The following is a 17,935-nucleotide window of genomic DNA, read 5'->3' as shown; positions in this document are numbered from 1 at the left end:
CTTACGAATGCCGCATACCACATCCTGTAGGGATACCTCCTTATATAATAATACTTTCCTGTAGGGATACCTCCTTATATAATAATACTAAGGGTTTCTCCCCAGGGATACTCTACCCAAAGGGACATGGTAGGCAGCTAAGGCCACCACGTACACATTCAGTGTGTAAGGCGATGACCTTGCGAAAAAACAAACCTGCAGTAACTCCAGCACTGTACCAATAGGGCAGTTAACTGGGTCCCACAGTCAAGATCCGCACCATAAAGTGAAACACTTCAATGCATACCGTTTCCTCATGGAGGGAGCTCTGGAGTGAAGTATGGTCTCCACAACCTTGGTTGAGAGACCAAAGTCTATGAGTTGGGCCCCCTCAGAGGCCAAACCCATAGGTTCCATTTCTCTGGGTGGGGGTGAAGGGTCACCCCTCCCACTTGAGAATGAAGGACCCTCCTGACCGAAATCTCCAAGGGAGAGCCGTCGAGGCGGGACACCAGGTTTGAGAACTACAGTCGTTTCGGCCAGTACAGCGCTACTGGTAGTAGACATATTCCATCCTGGCGGACCTTCTCCAGAACTCCTGGGAGCAGAGCAATTGGGGGAAAAGCATACAGATGTAGCCTTGGCCATGTTTGTACCGTAACTCCCAGCCCCAAGGGAGCTAGGTGTGTGTGGGAGAACCAAAGTGGACAGTGCGTTGTATCCTGAACATCCCATATACGCTTCACCACCTTGGGGTGAAGTTTCCATTCCCCGGGCCTCAGCCCCTGTCTCGACAGGATGTCTGCTCCTAAATTTTGGTACCCTGAAATGTATACTGCTCTCAGGGAGAGCTGTTTTCCTTGGGAACACAGGAGGATCTGGTGTGCCAGTTTGCATAGTGGGCAAGGACACAGATCCTCTAATGCTTTATATAAGAGACCACTGATGTATTGTCTGTGTGAACAAGCACATGGTGGCCTCTAGGTCTGGGAGGAAATGTTTCAACACTGTGAAGACAGCCATCATTTCCAGGCAATTTATGTGCCACGAGAGATGAGCTGAGCGGTATTCTATAACCATTCCCCAGCCTGTGAGGCAAGCATTTGTCATGAGCACAAATCGATGACAATGGGCTCCTAACATGGGACATTGGGACAAGAACCATGGCTTCCTCCATGCTATCAAGGTGCAAGTGGGTTCCTCCTCAGAAAAAACAAAACAAAAACAAAAAACCCTTGGTCTTGAGCCACCACTGCATAAGTCTAAATGATGTTTTATTAACAAAATTCGGGAGGAGCAACGTTCAAATAATCAGACTAATCATCACGTCATTTCAGCTAGCTGTCAACAATCAGTAATCAACATATCTACCCAATCAGCATGAGTGAAGGCCTATATATATAAACACAATCGACTCACCCATATTCCTCAATTTTTTTCCAGCATCCTTCCACCACCCCGTCTCCTCACACTCACCTGGTTACTTCCTAACCAGAAATACAGGGGGAGTACTCTGGGTTCGGGCCAAATACCGAGCTCGGAGCCCTCTCCTCAGACAGCACGCCAAATACGCATACTATTACGAATACTATTTATTATCTGATTATTTGTAAGTGTGAACTTGTGAATGTACAGCAGGCCAAAAGATTCATGTTGGATGCAGCTGCCATCAGACCCAACAGTCTCAGAAACTGTTTGACAGTTAGTGACTGGCCTAGCTTTATCTTGCTTACGGCTGTGAGAATCAAATCAAGACAAGCAGGAGACAGACGTGCCTGCATCATCGAGTCCCACACCAAGCCTAGAAAAGTTGTTCTCTGTGCTGGAGAAAGCACACTCTTCTTGGCATTCAGCCTTAACCCCAGCTCTTTCATGCTGGTGGGGACAACATCTCGATGCCGAACCACCATCTGTTCAGACTGTGCTAAGATAGACAATCGTCGACATTGTTTAAAATGTGGATGCCCCGGGGTCACAGCGGAGCCAGTGCTGCATCCACGCATTTCGTGAAAGTGCAAGGTGATAGAGCTAGACCGAAGGGAAGAACCTGATATGAAAAACCGAACTGAAAAGGGTTTTAATCCGCGGTCTTGAATTCTCATGGCGGAGATCGGGAAAGAATGTAAGGCCTGGAAGTTGAATGTTGTATTTTTGATGACAGGAAAAGCTTGTCTAATTTACTATTTGGCCGAGCACCCTGTCTCTTGGCCGGCCATATAATGTTTCACTTAGCCACGGCCTGAGTTAAAATCTCCACAAACTCCTTATTCACAGGGAATTCAGATGGCGAATCTTCAATTTCCCCCAACTCGATGCTCAGCACATCTACCTCCTCGGAGCTGGACAGCTGCAGAACTATATTATACCATTTAATTCCTCAAAATTAAATGCAGCAAAAGATCAACCAGACAAGTTAACACGGTCTGGATGAAAGGCTGAACTAATACATAAATCTAACTAGTCAAAGTCAGCTAAGTATTTTTCATTTAGATTCCTCAAAATTCTACCAGGGCAGAAGAAGCCACAGCTTGGGCTTCCGATCCTAGAGACAGCGGGTTGGATCCTGGGGTGAAGGCAGAGAAAAGGCGGCACCCATCTCTAACCCCTCTCGTTTGTTTGCTCGCCATAATATCTTATGCTTGTAACTGTTATAGTGACAGACAACAATAAATAAGACAAACAGTTTCACACAGAGCGCTTGCTGAGGCACAGAAGCTAACGGCAGTCATTCCGGATGTGCTTTTATGTTTTCCTGGTCTTGACATCACCCACCCTTGACGTTCAGTCCTGCCATTGAACTAGTTGACACAAGTGCTTCAGACGCAATCACGCATAGGCGTTCCCAAAGCGTCATTGACATAGCACGAGTTCCCTTTGAAAGGGAACTACTGTTAGAACTGCCTAAAAAAAAATCACTCTTTATTATATTAATTTATATATATATAGGGATGCACCGATACCATTTTTTAAGGACCGAGTACGAGTACCGATACTTTTTTTCTAGTACTCACCGATACTGATACCGATGCCTATACGTTTATTAATTTCTCTCTCTCTCTCTTTTTTTTTTTTTTTTTTTTTTTTTTTATGTTGCAGTTTTCCAAGCACAACACAGTGAGACTAATGAATGTAGGACAGCTTCTTCATTATTACTCTAATGAAAAAAGTAATAATTTTTATGTGCTTGTCACAAACTTAAAGAACAAAAATTTCACAGTGTCCAATAACCTTCAAAGGACATAATTACCAATATATATAATTGTTGTTATATAAAAAGAAATTTACAAACAAATTACAAACAATACAACGAATACTATAGAGATACAAATTAAATAAACTTGTTTTTCAGATACAGTAGGTTTATATACCATGTATTCATTTATGTAACATATTTTGTTGTTTTATTAACATAAATGACAAATATAGACTACGGTCCCTTTAAGACCGAATCCATGGATACTGACACATATCCTGTTTTCACCCAAATGTTTACGTCTACTTAAGCCATAACCGACTGTATTTACGTGAGATACTCCACACGATGGACATTTTGACAACTATGTGTGCATTTGATCATTCAGGCGAGGCGAGGAGAACTGATCGCGCGCTGTCTGAGAGAACTGGGATCGCGCGCAAGAAAGAGAGAGCGAGAGAGAGCGCTTCTGGTCTGTGTCATCCAGCGCAATTTCGCCTATCCCGCCTTCACTAATCGATAACGAATTGTGATTGAAAGCATGCAGTTCGCAATGTGTGTGTTGTCAGCATTAATTTTGAAGTATTTCCACACCTCTGAGGCTGACACTGTTTCTGCTGCTGCCGTCAGTGTCTCTGTGCACGGAAAATTCTGTCAGTTACGTCACGTGAGGTATCGGGGGTATTTTTACGAGTACGAGTACAAGTACACGAGCTTGGTGCATCCCTAATAAAAAATAATTTAATCTTAATGCAAAAAAAAAATCTCTCTTTTTTTTTTTTTTTACATTTTGGAGTGAAATATGTGTTCTTGGCAGTTTTAGTGTGATTCACCCATTTGCCAGTGTTCCCCAATCCTAAGATAATCATATGTATGCATGTTAAATAAATAACAGTAGAGAAATGTTAATGATATGTTTGCTGTGCATGTATGAATGTTTAAATATTATGTTTCCATTACTCAACTTTCAAAATGAGACACTTTGTAAAGTATCTGATATGTAGACAGTTAATTGTTGTTACTGAGTAGACGGAATTCTCCCTGCCAGCATGTTAATTTGGTTGCATCCATCAATTTGTTGAGGCGATCTATACTCTGAAACACTAATCCGCTCAACAGCTGTGGATATTTTTCATTAGACCCCATTCATAGCTTGATGATGAATGCAAATATGTTAGCAATTTTGCAAGTTCTGTGCAAATTAATCAGGGGGAATGGATAATTGTGTGTAAAAGCCAAAACTATCTTTTACCAGACAGAAACAAAATCACACAAAGGCCTCAAGGTTCACATTTCAGATTAGTTGACGTCGTTAGATTACTGACTGAAACTGTGTGAAGTTATTTACTTAGAGCTGTCCATGTAACAAGTGAAGTAACCTGAAGGTTTCTTGTTTTCAGACCTCGACTGCTACGGTGAATATAGTGGTGACTGATGTCAATGATAATGACCCTGAGTTCGATCCTCTGCTGCCCCTTAATCTCACAGTTCAAGAGGAAGAGGCAAATGCTTTTGTAGGTCAAGTAAAGGTAAGGCTGCAAGCACAATCAGAATTCTTTATACTTGTTCTCCTCGCTGTTTGATCTCCGAACTATTTGCTCTGCAGCTGTTTTCTGCCCACTGGAGTCACCCCAGATGGAAATCTTGAATCTCTACAAGTTTACTCTTCAGAGTTTAACTTTGTGGTTACACTTTTATTTCTTATATCTTATAGTTGATTTAAAGGAGTAGTTCACTCAGAAATGAAAATTCGAAGTGATTTTCTCACCCTCATGTCGCTCCAAACCCATATGACCTTCTTTTGCGAAACACAAAAGGAAAAACGAATATGCAAAATCATCTTTTACACCTGTTATAGAGCATCATAAAAGTATCATAAGTATTATTATTCACTATATTAAATATTCTAATTCTTTTTTTTTTTTTTTTTTTGTGAGAAACAGACTGTTATTTAGAATCATCACCTCCATGAAGCTATTAACTAAGAACTGCTAATACCAGATTGAATCAGTATTAGCAGAAAATATATGAATCAATCTTGACTCTTTTATGTCTTTTCAATTAATCAGTTTATCCAGTTTACAAAACCAATTTTCCAATCATGTTGGACTACACTAATTATCCCATAAACAAACCTATGTAAAACAGCTCAGGTGGAAGTCAAGGTACTCAGTGAATAATTATGTAGATTTCAATCTGTTCTTCACAAAAAGGTTAACATGACTTCAGAAGACTTTCTGTAAACATTTTTGGACAAAAAACATTGTCTATTGTCAATAGTGTTGCGATGTATAAAGCACAGCTCACTCAGAAGTCACTTTCCAGCCAAGGTTTCATTTGGTCAACACTGGCGTATTCGCGTGACCAACTCAAACCAGTTGCAAAATGTGGGTTAGAAAATCTTTCGCCCTCACGCAAAATTCCTGTTCACATGGTTCCTACTGAAATGACTTGATTTTGCCTGCAAAAAAAAAAAGTTGAATGATGTTAAATGTATCCATACATTAAGGCAAGACAACTAATACTAACTAATAGATTTAACCATACTTTCCCTTGTTGATTAATAACAGTAAGACAACTGTTTTGTATTTCTGAAATGTTACAGTATGTTTAAATATGCAAATGAGGTATTATCTAATTAAATGTTTACTAATTTGCATACATTTCAAGAAGAGAAATCTGAACACTGGATAAAGGTTCAAAATGCTTTTCATTTTGTTGACATTTTTTTTAGGAATACAGCTATATACCAGGTGAATTAAATGTTAACAAACCCATCTGTAAATATATTCAGAATACAGATAGGAATAAAACTGGAAAGTTTGGTGTTCTGTATGTAAGTGCTACAGAAATGGAGATTTCTGGCTCAGTGCATGAGAAAAACAATTTTGCCTGTAATGTCTTGCCTTAAGATGTGGCCTGATCCTAAATATTGAGCAACAGAGTAAGTGAGTGAATGAGGTGTTAAACCAGTTCAAACTAATAAATCATTGGTTTGAGGGATTTGTGAATCATATTATAACCGCTACCCTTTTTTATTTTTTTGAGCTTAAGTTACATAGAGTGAGGACGGAAAGCTTAAAACTAGATACCATTAGATGAATGTTGACCTCCTTTGGTTTATCAAACAAAGCATTTGAAGCAACAAACCCAAAACTTCCAAATGAATTGCATGTATATTATATTCAACACCACAATCAATCACCACAAACATTTACATTGCACAAAACACAACAAAACACCAAATAGAAAATATGAAAAGAAATGATCAAAAATTATCAAGAAATATTCAAGAAATGTTCAATGTTTGGGTGATATGGACCAAAAATAAGAATGGTAAATGATGATAAAGCCAACGAGGTTTAGTAATGGCTGAAATTGTGATGTCCATGCAAAAGTCAACACTTTAGGAAATCAGTGTTCAATTAGTGGTAATCCAATGTTGACATAAGCAAGTCAAACTTGATGCAACAATGAATCCTCCTATCTTCCACATATAAAATCCACCAGTTCTTTGTGTTCGTGTAAAACGCCCCAAGTGTTCACGAGTCCAGCGACAAACAAAGCAGGCCGTGGAAACAAACCTTTTGAACTACTTTCATCATAAGAAAGAAAACATAGGAATAAAGGTCCATCTAAACAAAAGACACATTCACAATTAGCATGCATGATTGTCTCAGTGATCAATACATACACAATACAATTACACATTAAGTTCAAATCACCAAAAACATTCAATGCATAAAAAACAACAACACTACTTACTGATTGACCAAAAGGAAACAAATTCTTCAATCATAGGACCTCAGAAAGAAAGCTTGAAAAGCACCAGAAAGCCATTGCTTCCTCTATCCAAACGCTTGCCTACTTCTTCAGGTATAGTACCTGGCTAAATACTCATCTAAAAAGATGGTTAAAAACCAACCTTTAAAGGTAACAGTGTTAGAGCTGTTACAACATTGAACGATTCACTGAAAAGAATCTGCTCATAAGAGCCATTTGTTTCAAGCATCACAATTACATTTGCTTATACTTAAGATTAAAGCTTATACTTAAGATTGATATACTCACAGTGAAGTTGCTTTTCGATCTTTGCTTAGGGGTAAAAAGACATTCGAAATACCTTTGCAGCGATATACTGTTACTGAACATACCCATGCTGCAGGGAGTGGCTTTTAGTGAATGTGTTAATATATGCTGCGCACTTTCCTCTCAAATAATCACTCTTTCCTCGTAATCACCACAGACCAATGTTAGTTTGAAGGTGTTTACTAACTTTTTTTAGGGAAAGTTTGCTTTGGCAAGTTGTTTTGAACTCCAGAAACAAACTTAATTTTGGCCTTTATTTTCATACCAGTTCATTCTTCAGTTTCACTTGAAGTATATTGGGGCCTTTAGGGATTTGAACAAACCCCTAACCCAAAGTAATTCACTTCTGCATGTAATTACTTCTACAGCATTTGCATTACAGACATGAAATCTCAAAACATGTGCTTGCTCCATCCTCCTGTCTGTCATAGTTACTTGCACTGAGCGTGAATGTTCTTTTGTCCAGTTCTATTTAAGGATTTCATTCCCTTCCGCGGTCTCATATGAGCGGTGTTAATCAGTGCCTGCTGGGGTGTGGGCGTGACGCCAGCAGCTGGAGTGTCTTCCTCTGCCCTCTTGAGCCCTCATCTCACTCTCTTCCCATCACCCAGCTGGCATACACCCGCAGCCTATCCGCCAAAGTCCCTGCCCGCTCCACTGTTTATGATTTTCCAATTAAAGAAATGTAATTTAAATAATTTGTTACCTTCGGGGACGTCCTGTAATGAGCAGCTTTGTTGGGCTCTGTTAAGCTGCGAAGAGTTGTAATTAGTGGTCTAGATTAATAGAGCCGCACTTTGTCATCAGAATAATCGCAGGCTAATGCTGGCAGACTGTTTATTAGCAGAGCATTTCTTAAACATGTATACTTTGTGTCGGATAAATATACATTACACCTCATAAGATGGACAGGCGCCATGTTCCAGGGCTTTTGATTCCTGCTGTCTAGGAATAAGCATACAAATCTATATCATGTTATTTTATTTGATGGTAATGGCAAAAAGCATGATATAGTTGCTGGAAATCAAACTAAATGGTTTATATTTTAAATAACTTTGTGTTAAAGTCCATTTCTGGATAATCCAGTTAAGTAAATGGTTTATAAATGCTACTTCATCTTATTTAATTATTTTCTATTTTATTTGGGACTTGATTGAATGCAAAACCAAAATAAGATTATGCCTAAATGTTATGAATAAGTCTGGCATCAGTGCTGAAACAGCTTCATATTATAAATAAATAAATAGAGACAAAACAGTGAAGCTAATATTATAAAACAGGCTGGATATCAATATAGATTTGATTAATTTCAATTCAAGTCTGAATTTGATTCGATTCAAACTCATTTGGGCATGTTTCCATTACAATGTCATATTTGCCTGAACAAATGAAAGAAATTGTTTATTATACAGCACATATTTAAGACTGATTCAAACTGGCAACTTGTCTTTTGGAACTATTTGGTAAAAGAGTCGTTTGTTTCAGGAATCAGGTACAGTAACACTGGTTCCACTTTATTTTTTTTATTTTTATTTTTTTTTTATTCACTAAAAATATCCAGTTGTAAGAGTCATTTGTTCATGAATTGAACTGGATGGTCGCACTGTTGTTTTTGATTCTCTAAAAAGAATCAGCTCATTATGAGCATTTGTTTGTGAATCAGACTACATTGCCCGCATTGTGTTTGTTTTTGCATGCAGCACACAGAACTCAATAGAAAAATAGAATGTTTTTATTGCTTCTCAATCACTGAACTCACTTTCACATCTTGAATTGGGCCACATCCCGCTCCATTTTTACACTCTGTTTCTTAGGTGTAATTAACGCGAAAAAGTCCCACCCTCTGATATTCATGCCAATATTTATACTGCGGTATAAATAGTATAGCAAAATCTCTACGCTTTCCTACTGACACTGGCGTATACCATGGCACAAAGCCCAGTTCTTTTGCTAATTGTTCACGTCTTGACAAGTTATGTGTGCACCACAGTACGACAAGCTTCATTTACAAACCCTCACTTGTCTTGAATTCATTTGGAGCTCCTGACACGTTTCCCAGCGAGGCATGTTGGATATGGTCCAAAGCTTAACGCTAGCTAAACATCCCCTACGGCTAACATGGAGCAGCAGAGGTTTCCATATCATTAGAGAAATGCCCACAGAGCTCTATCAGCGTTATCACAGCAGAGCCTGCATCGCTGTAGATATTACACCTGGCCGGCGTGCTCATTTCAAATGACTCCAAATAAGCCACAGCATGGGAAATTTAAACTTGTTTGAAGTTGGTTAAGTTCAGGCCAGAGAGTCCCGCCTCACTGTCTGTGGTTGGAGAGCTTGTCAGTTGACTTGCTGTCTAGATTCTTGTACTTGTTTTTCATCAGAAAGCTTTTATGAACTCGTGTACTTGCCGTTTTGATGTGGGCAGAAGTAGACACCTTAATTTTCTTCCGGTCATCTCTTTGATGTGCTTGTCTGCATTCCGTCAATACACCTAATAATGATTTAAACTCAAAGCAGCTGTGAATCAAATAAATGGGGTACTGTTGTTATCAGAGGTGCTACTAATTAGTGTGAAGTATGAGTGCTAATTAGAAAAGATAGTGAGAACTTGTCTTTCTGCCATTATCTGCCTGATAACGCGATCATCCGTCTTAAAGTCAATGTGATACACCTTTCACAACCCATTTGCTTTACTTTTTCCCAGTGAAATAGTATATTCAACAAGAACAAATATAGGACTAGACTTGTTTTTGTCTATTTAAATTGATTGGATTGTGAAAAGTAGGCCTTAAATACCAGAATGGAGTCATGTGTTTGGAAGGAAGAGACTAAAAAGTAAGAGGGATTCGTCATGTCAGCCAAAAAAGAAAATTGTTTTAGTAGAGCAAGTTATTACATTTTGATGAAAGATTACAAAGACCAGAAAAGTGCATTAACATGCCAGATAAATCCAAAATAAAATATAGCTGCAAGCAGCAATTACGGGGTCAAGCCGAATAAGGGCAGAAAAGTAAACATTTGTGGACATCTGTGATCATGAGGTTAGGATAAAGCTGATTAAATTACATTAGTTAAAGCACTTATGACATAATACCATGGTTTATAACTTCTGAGCAGTAGGTGGCACTAAGCCTATGATGACATATACCAAGTTTCGTGTCAATACACAAAACGTTTGCAAAGATACAGCCGCATATCCATTTTGGCGTGCTCGCAGTCAAATTTGTTGATGCAGTATAAAACAACGGTTGGGTCTATCAAACATCTTTTAATAACTTTTTGTCATGAGTGTCTGTAGATGTTACATACCAAATTCTGTACAAATCGGACAAATTGTGTAGGATTCAATATGGTGGATAGTAAGTATGGTAGAATATGGCAAATTTGTTATCGTAGGACTCGGCATAAGCCAACAAATCTAATGATGTAAGTTAAATGTTGAATTTTTCATGTGTTATAAGCATTTTCATAAATCAATGAATCATACCGAGTTTCATAACAATACATTCATGTGTTCGTAAAACATAGCATTTTATGACAAAATTCAAAATGGCCGACCAAAGAAAATTGGATATCTATTGGAAATCTAAGGAGACAAGGCATTCAAAAGTTATAAGCAAAAATAGACTTTTTTTCCTATCTCAGCACCAGTAGGTGGCACTGTGACGATACTGTGCATGTACTCCCAAGTCATGCCTGTATTGACATATACCAAGTTTGGTGTCAATACACCAAATCATTGCGAAGATACAGCATCAAATCCATGTTTGCGTGCTCGCCGTCAAATTTGTTGACACGGTATATCAGAACAGATTTCCCGATCAAAAATCTTTTAATAACTTTTTGCCTGGAGTGTGAGTAGATGCTACATACCAAATTTCGTGCAAAATTTTCATGATGGAAATGACGTCATAGCATGATCCATGGAATCAGAGGGAAAAAAAAAAAAAAAAAAGTGTTTTTAGGACTTAAAGTCAATGTGACATCAAATTAGGGGACTTCGCCCCTTTAGGGCTTGACCCCTAATTTAATGTCGTGTTGACTATATAGCTTCAGTGTTCCCCATTTCATGATTTTGAAAGCATTTAAAAGTGAATTGCCTAGAACAAACTTAAAAGCTTTTTTGATAGTCGTTCCACTTCAAAGCTAGTGAGCCCACAACCAGGTTAGTTTGCTTCACTAGTTTCGTGTGGTGGTCAGTGCAAAGTCTTCTGATTGCCGAAACAATAGTAACATGTCTATTGTCTAGGGCTGTCACAGAGACAGATGAGATATGTAAGAACACACATTTCAGTGTGGTACTCCATAAAAAAATAGTGACGTTAATTAAAAATTTGCATTCTTTATCACCTCCTACTGTGTTTTTACAAGACAAGCATCACAACACGCACCCAAACACAAGCAAGCATCGTGTGGCATTTCTGCTGTGCCCTATATTCAAGTTTAATTAACTTTCGATTGATTACCGAGAAGATGAATGTTTTCATTACCGGCTTTTGCTTACCTTAGCATGCGATAAAGAACGCACAGGAAGTTCTGCCATCTCCTTAATGCTATCTTTATTTCATGTTTATTTTCCATACCATTTTGAATGCCCTTTTTCAGAGGGCAGCTAACCTAAATGTTCACAAATAGCCAAAATAATGACATTCATTTAGTGCAGCAGAAGAAAGAAAAAAGATTCCTTAACATTAAAGACACCATAGCTAACTGCTGTGTTTTGCTGTGTGAATGTACAGTATGTTTTAGGAATCTGTCAAAAACTTGTTTAAAGCTAACAATTGTATTGTCATATATTAGGCAAATAACAAACTGATACAACTAAGTAGTCTTTATTTACACGTAATAACAGGGCAGCTGTGGCACAAACCTTACATTGCTGGTGGTCTAATAAATTTGTTAAGCACTCTATATAACTTTCGGTAATCTGTTATTCCCTAAGTTATCAATTTCAACTTACCATTTGGAAAACTGCAGCAGAATTGCACTTGATGTTGAATGTCAGCATTGTGAAAATCGCGAATGCTTATTTCGCAGAGATAGAGATGTGTAATTTCATGCAAATGTGTTGGAAATGCACATAGATAATGATAAACATTTACTTTTATGCAAATAAAATGCATCAGTGACTCAAAAGTCCCTAAATTAAATTATAATAAAACCTGTTTCTGAAAACATTTGCTGAGCCACAGGTGTATAAAACACGGTAAATGATCTTCTCTGTTCATAATCGCACACCTGCAAAACATATGCTAGCAGTGCCATTGTGTTTCTTAATACATCATCTTCTGAGCAATGGTTAATGGAACATTAAATGTGAAACCAGCTGATTTGTGGTTTACAGTTACTGCTGTCTCTGCATATTCAACTGGGATTAGAGAAAGTACTGTAATGCTGATAATATAACAGTAGTTTTATATAGCAGTCATTGTATACCCATAAAAGTGGCAGCTACTGTAGCTGATGTGATCTTTTCAATTACCAGAAAAAGTGTCTTGTTTGGTATTATTTGACACTAGCTTCATTTTAGAAATTTAAGAAACAGGTTGACTTTTCACTTTTACTGTTACTTTTGACAAGCTTGGTGGGCTTTAGAAAACTTACTGTCACCACCACTTCAATTACTACATGCTAAATCTTTCTCTGAACCGTCTATGTCACTGACATTTTCTTTAAACATTTATCTCTCTTAATTCTATATTAAACTCCTCAAATAGTAGAAGACATCTCTGTAACACATGAATGGAAGAACATTTAAAAGGAACATTTGAAGCAAGCATTGAATGAAGCTTACATCCTTTCACAAGTACATAGTGTAGAGCCTGATTTTTCTAATTCTGTTCCTTTAAACATGAAAAATGTGGCTCTTCAAAGATTGTCTATCAAAGGGTCGAGTCTGTCATTGACTGTGCCATAGCCTACTTGGCCTCCTCTGGGTTTCAGCTTTGCCGGTAGTAAATGAGTTTGGGTCCGACCCTTTGGCGAAGGACAGTGCTCTCTCTATCTATGTCTGTAAAATTTATCGCAGCCGGTCTTTGAGCGCTTTGTTTCAGGCCTTATCAGAAACAAAAGCACTTTGCCTGAGTGTCAATGAGGTGCTTTCTTGCACAAGTGCTGAACGGATAAGAAGCGGATAACACAGTTGGGAGTTTGTTTGATGGCATTTTTAAGACTTGTCTAAATGGAGAAACTTGAGAGGCCACAGAGGGGAAGAGATACTTTACTGATGGTACATTTGTCATGGACCATGTCATTCCATATGACTTTCTTTCTTCCATGAGAAACAAAAGGAGAGTTTTTGAACAAAATTTGGCTGCTCTTTTCCATATAATAAAATGTCCGATTTGCGAACAAGCTGATTCTTTTCAATCAACCTGTCAAAATGGTTCACAAAACGCACTGAATGATTCAATGATTTTTTCATGAATTGGACTGATCCAATTGCATCTGTTATCAAGTCAATAACTCACTAAACTAAATAATCCAGTCAGAGCGAATTCACTGAATTCACAAGTCAGACTCAAAATGAGCCAAGAACGGGAGCTCCTTATACAAGCTACTTGAGGGCATGCGTTCCATTGTATGAAATGCTTGAATGTGGACATGTCCACATGTGTTTATTACCGTCTGAACAGGGTAGGTCTTAGGTAAAAACTTAACATAATGTTAAAATAACGCAAATTAATGCTCATGCATCTTCCCTGCTTCTGTTGCAGACTGATGTAAAACTAGTATGTTTGCATAGCGTTCTTCTTAGATTTGTGTAGTTTGTCCACCACTGCATTAGAGTGAATATATGACAGTTTTCATTTTTGGGTGAACTATTCCTTTACCGTTATGATTTAGTATGACTTTTTATTGGTGTCTGTGAACTGAGTGGGGATAATTGCCATGAGAATGTCAAACAACAACTCCGTGCACCTGTCTGCGCCACTGCAGGGAGTCACAAATCTTGCTGGTGTTTTTGTTGATTGTCTCATCACCCCGCTGATGAAGCAGGTGTCTCTAGGGGTGTGTGTGGTTTGGTGACTCTGCGTGGTGACGTGTTGAAATTATAAACTAAGGTTATATTTTCACAGCCATATGGACAGGTTATTTATCCCTGTGTGTGGCGAGAATCCCACAGTCAAGGAAAACCTGAAAATATGAGAGAATTTTAAAATTATAATAGAAAACTATGGTAATTTTGGTAACACTTTACTGTAAGGAACAATGCAAAAAATGATGTTGGGTATCATTTATCAAGAACTTACAATGAATATTTGTATCTGTTGTTCATTGCTAATTCAAGTTTATTTGTAATATTAACTGTTACTTAATAATATCATTCAACTATTTTTTGTTCATAATTTTAACTATTAATTCACTTTACATGAAATGTTAACGTGTACTAGTAATAACATAGTAATAACAAAATAAAATACTGTAATTGTTCAATGTTAGTTTGTGATACCGAATGCTTAATTTTACCAAATTCTACCAGAAGTGACACCAAAATTGACTACAGTTCAAAAGATTGTGGTCAGTAAGATTTAAAATAATACTATTTCAGCATGGACGCCTTAATGTTACAAAAGATTTATATTTAAAATAAATGCTGTTCTTTTGAGCTTTTTATTCAGTGAAAAATCTTGAAAAAATATATAAATATATAATATATATAATGGTTTCAACAAAAATTGAGCTGCAAACATGGATAATATTTTTTTTAGCATCAAATTAGCATATTAGAATGACTTTTTAAAACAGAAAACAGTTATTTTGAATTGTAAAATTATTTCACATTATTACCGTTTTTACTGTATTTTTGATCAAATAAGTGCAGCCTTGGTGAGCATAAGTGACTTCTCTCAAAAAATTTAAACAATCGTACTGCCCTCAAACTTTTGAACAGTTGTGAATATATGAATATATTTTGGAGAAGTATACTGTATATTTTCCCAGCAGTCTCTATATAAAGATTCCTAAAAGAAAGAATCCTAATCCAATAATCATGAATAACTGGAAAAGTTATATAAGTTCCAATCAGTTAAAAATTAAATGTCACAAGCACATATAACTGTGAAGACCAGGTATCCACATTATTTTTCTGTGTAGTGTATGTCTATTTTTAGATATGGTAAATTCGTGTATGTGTGTGTGTCCTCATTCAGGCCACTGATCTGGACCTGGGCATTAACGGACAGGTCCGTTACCGACTGGTCAGTCACACAGATCTCTTCAGGATCAGCACTGATGGCAGCATCTTCACAGCTGTGCCTCTGGACCGTGAGGAGAGGGCTCAGTATGATTTGGTTGTGCAGGCTTCAGATGGGGCCAAGGACCCTCGCCGGACCACCATTACACTCTCCATCAAAGTGCTGGACGTGGATGACAACAGCCCAGTCTTCTCCCAGCCGGCCTATCACGTCACACTGCCAGAAAACAGCCCGGTGGGCATGGTCATCCTCAATATCAGTGTAAGTTACACACAGGCAAACACACACACCGCACATGCATATTCAACACATCAAACACAGCCAGATCAAAAACATGACTCCATGAAATTAGCCTCTGGAAAACATTTCTCTGCTAATGTTATGTCTTAACATGACAAGTCAGACATGTTTCACATTGGTTGGAAGTTAATTTATTTGGAATATGTAGCTTGTTAACTTGACTTACTGAGAGAACTTTAACTATTACGTATGTTTGTAGCTTGCCTATAACACTAGCTTAGACCAATTTTTTGCTAGTTAGTGCTGGTTTTGACCTGGTTTACCAGCATACCCTTGTAAAATAAAATAAAAAAAGAGTATACTTTATCACACTTTTAAATATAATACTTATGGAAATAATATACTTTAAAATGATATATTTAAGTGCTAACTGAATGGGATGTTGTCGGACACTTAATTGCATGCTAACTGCAATTAAATGAAAAAGCGTTATAGTTTAAAGTGCCGTTTGATCCTATTAAGTAGAACTTAAGTACATCTTTATATGTATTTTTGTAATAAAAATGATTTATGGTAAACTAAAATTTCTTTAATGTATTTTCTATTGAAACTTGTATGTCATGTTTTTTTGAATATATTCATAACTATATATTTGTAATAATGAAGTTGCAGATTAGTACTTTTTAAAGCTTATCAACTTTAAATAAAATAACACTACAGGTTATTATAAAGCAATACAAATTATTATCAAGTACTTTAATGTGTTTAAGCACTGTAAAAGAAGTAACCTGCAATTGTTACCTTAAAAAGCTGTTTTTGTTACTTGATTTAATGCATACAAATGTATTTTGTTGGTGTAAATTAATGTATTTAGGTTGATTTAGGAATTTGACCTGCAGTCCCAAACTAGTTTTTGTTAATACAATAAAGTTAGTAAGTTGGATTTAGCCACCACAGTCTTTTAAAAATATACAAAATAACACAAAGTGAAAATAAAGTCCCATTTAGGGATTACGGAAGCAAAAGTTACCATGGTAAATATATAATACTAACGTGAACTGTTAACGAAACATATGGAAACTGTTCCTGATGAATAGAATGAACATCATACCTGCATGCAAATCCTTCCCAACTAACACATGATGTACCAGTTACATAATTTATTGGTACTTTTTGGTAATTTCATGACTTACTAATTGACAACATGACTACGACGTTGCAAGCACGTAATTTCTTTTGCGCTTTATTTATAATGAAGTGATATACAGTGAGCGCCACCATATTTAAGAGCACAGTATAAAGTCTGACAGGACAGGAAAGTAAATTTTTCTGATGAGAGAGACTTTTTCTTGTAACAAAGTTATGAAAATAAATGTTTTAAATGCTTCATGGATTTCAACAGTTTCATGGTCTCTGCAGCCAACAAATCACTAGTTTTCACTTTGAAAATGTCACAAAAAATGCAAGAAGCAATCTAATATTTGGCGGAAATTTTTCCACAAGCACGTTTTTCCAATAAGACTTGGTTGGATTATATGGTTAGTTGCATTTTATCATTTGCATTTAGCAGTGTTTTTCACTGATGTCTGTGACTCAATCAGAAAAGTCCTGCTGCCTATTTTTTGTGGTGTTTACCCACCATTTGATAACCACTGTGCTACAGTACAAGACCAGACACAATTTTGTCCTCAGAACCTTCACTCTGCCTCATATAAATATCCAAAGGCCTGTGTCCTCTGGGATGTTGTTCAGTTTGACGTGATGGTGAATGTTTGAGTTCCCGCTGCTCTGTGCCTGGCTGCTGGTTCTAATTTACTCATTGCTTCAGGGTCACTACAGGATTCGTTTCAATCATTAATGTAACCCGGTCATTTGGTTTATTCAGAAAAAGTTTAAGAGTTTAATTAATGCTGAGAGTAGAATTACTCATCCATGTTTTGAACTTAATGATTGTCTCACACAGGCACTGGACCCCGATCTGGATGCGAACATCACGTACCGTATCAGGAGCGAGGAGGCCAGAGAGCTGTTTTCAGTGAACCCCCTCACTGGAGAGCTGATGGTGCTTCGCTCACTTGATTTCGAGAAACTCTTACCTAATGGGACGACACGCACCTTCATAGTGGAGGCTGTGGATGGCGGAAGTGGCAAAATGCCCCCAGGGTTGGCCTCTGTTACCGTCACTGTATTGGTAAGAGAGTCTTGATTATGTCCCTCAATCCCTGACTAATCTATA

General features: G+C 37.5%; 1 protein-coding gene across 3 annotated transcripts in view; it reads left to right on the top strand.

Moving 5' to 3' along the window:
* Positions 1–17,935, top strand: part of pcdh15b (protocadherin-related 15b) — a 214,432-nt gene that overhangs the window by 118,601 nt on the left and 77,896 nt on the right. For all 3 annotated transcript variants that reach the window (XM_051914968.1, XM_051914965.1, XM_051914967.1), the window contains 3 exons: positions 4,573–4,701; positions 15,415–15,720; positions 17,663–17,890. In XM_051914968.1, coding sequence (XP_051770928.1) covers positions 4,573–4,701; positions 15,415–15,720; positions 17,663–17,890 — 663 coding nt within the window. The remainder of the gene's footprint in view (positions 1–4,572; positions 4,702–15,414; positions 15,721–17,662; positions 17,891–17,935) is intronic.

This window comes from Ctenopharyngodon idella, chromosome 12, assembly GCF_019924925.1.
Source record: "Ctenopharyngodon idella isolate HZGC_01 chromosome 12, HZGC01, whole genome shotgun sequence".
NCBI lineage: Eukaryota > Metazoa > Chordata > Actinopteri > Cypriniformes > Xenocyprididae > Ctenopharyngodon > Ctenopharyngodon idella.
The sequence above is the reverse complement of the archived record's forward strand: the minus strand, read 5'-3'. Positions and strand labels throughout refer to the sequence as shown.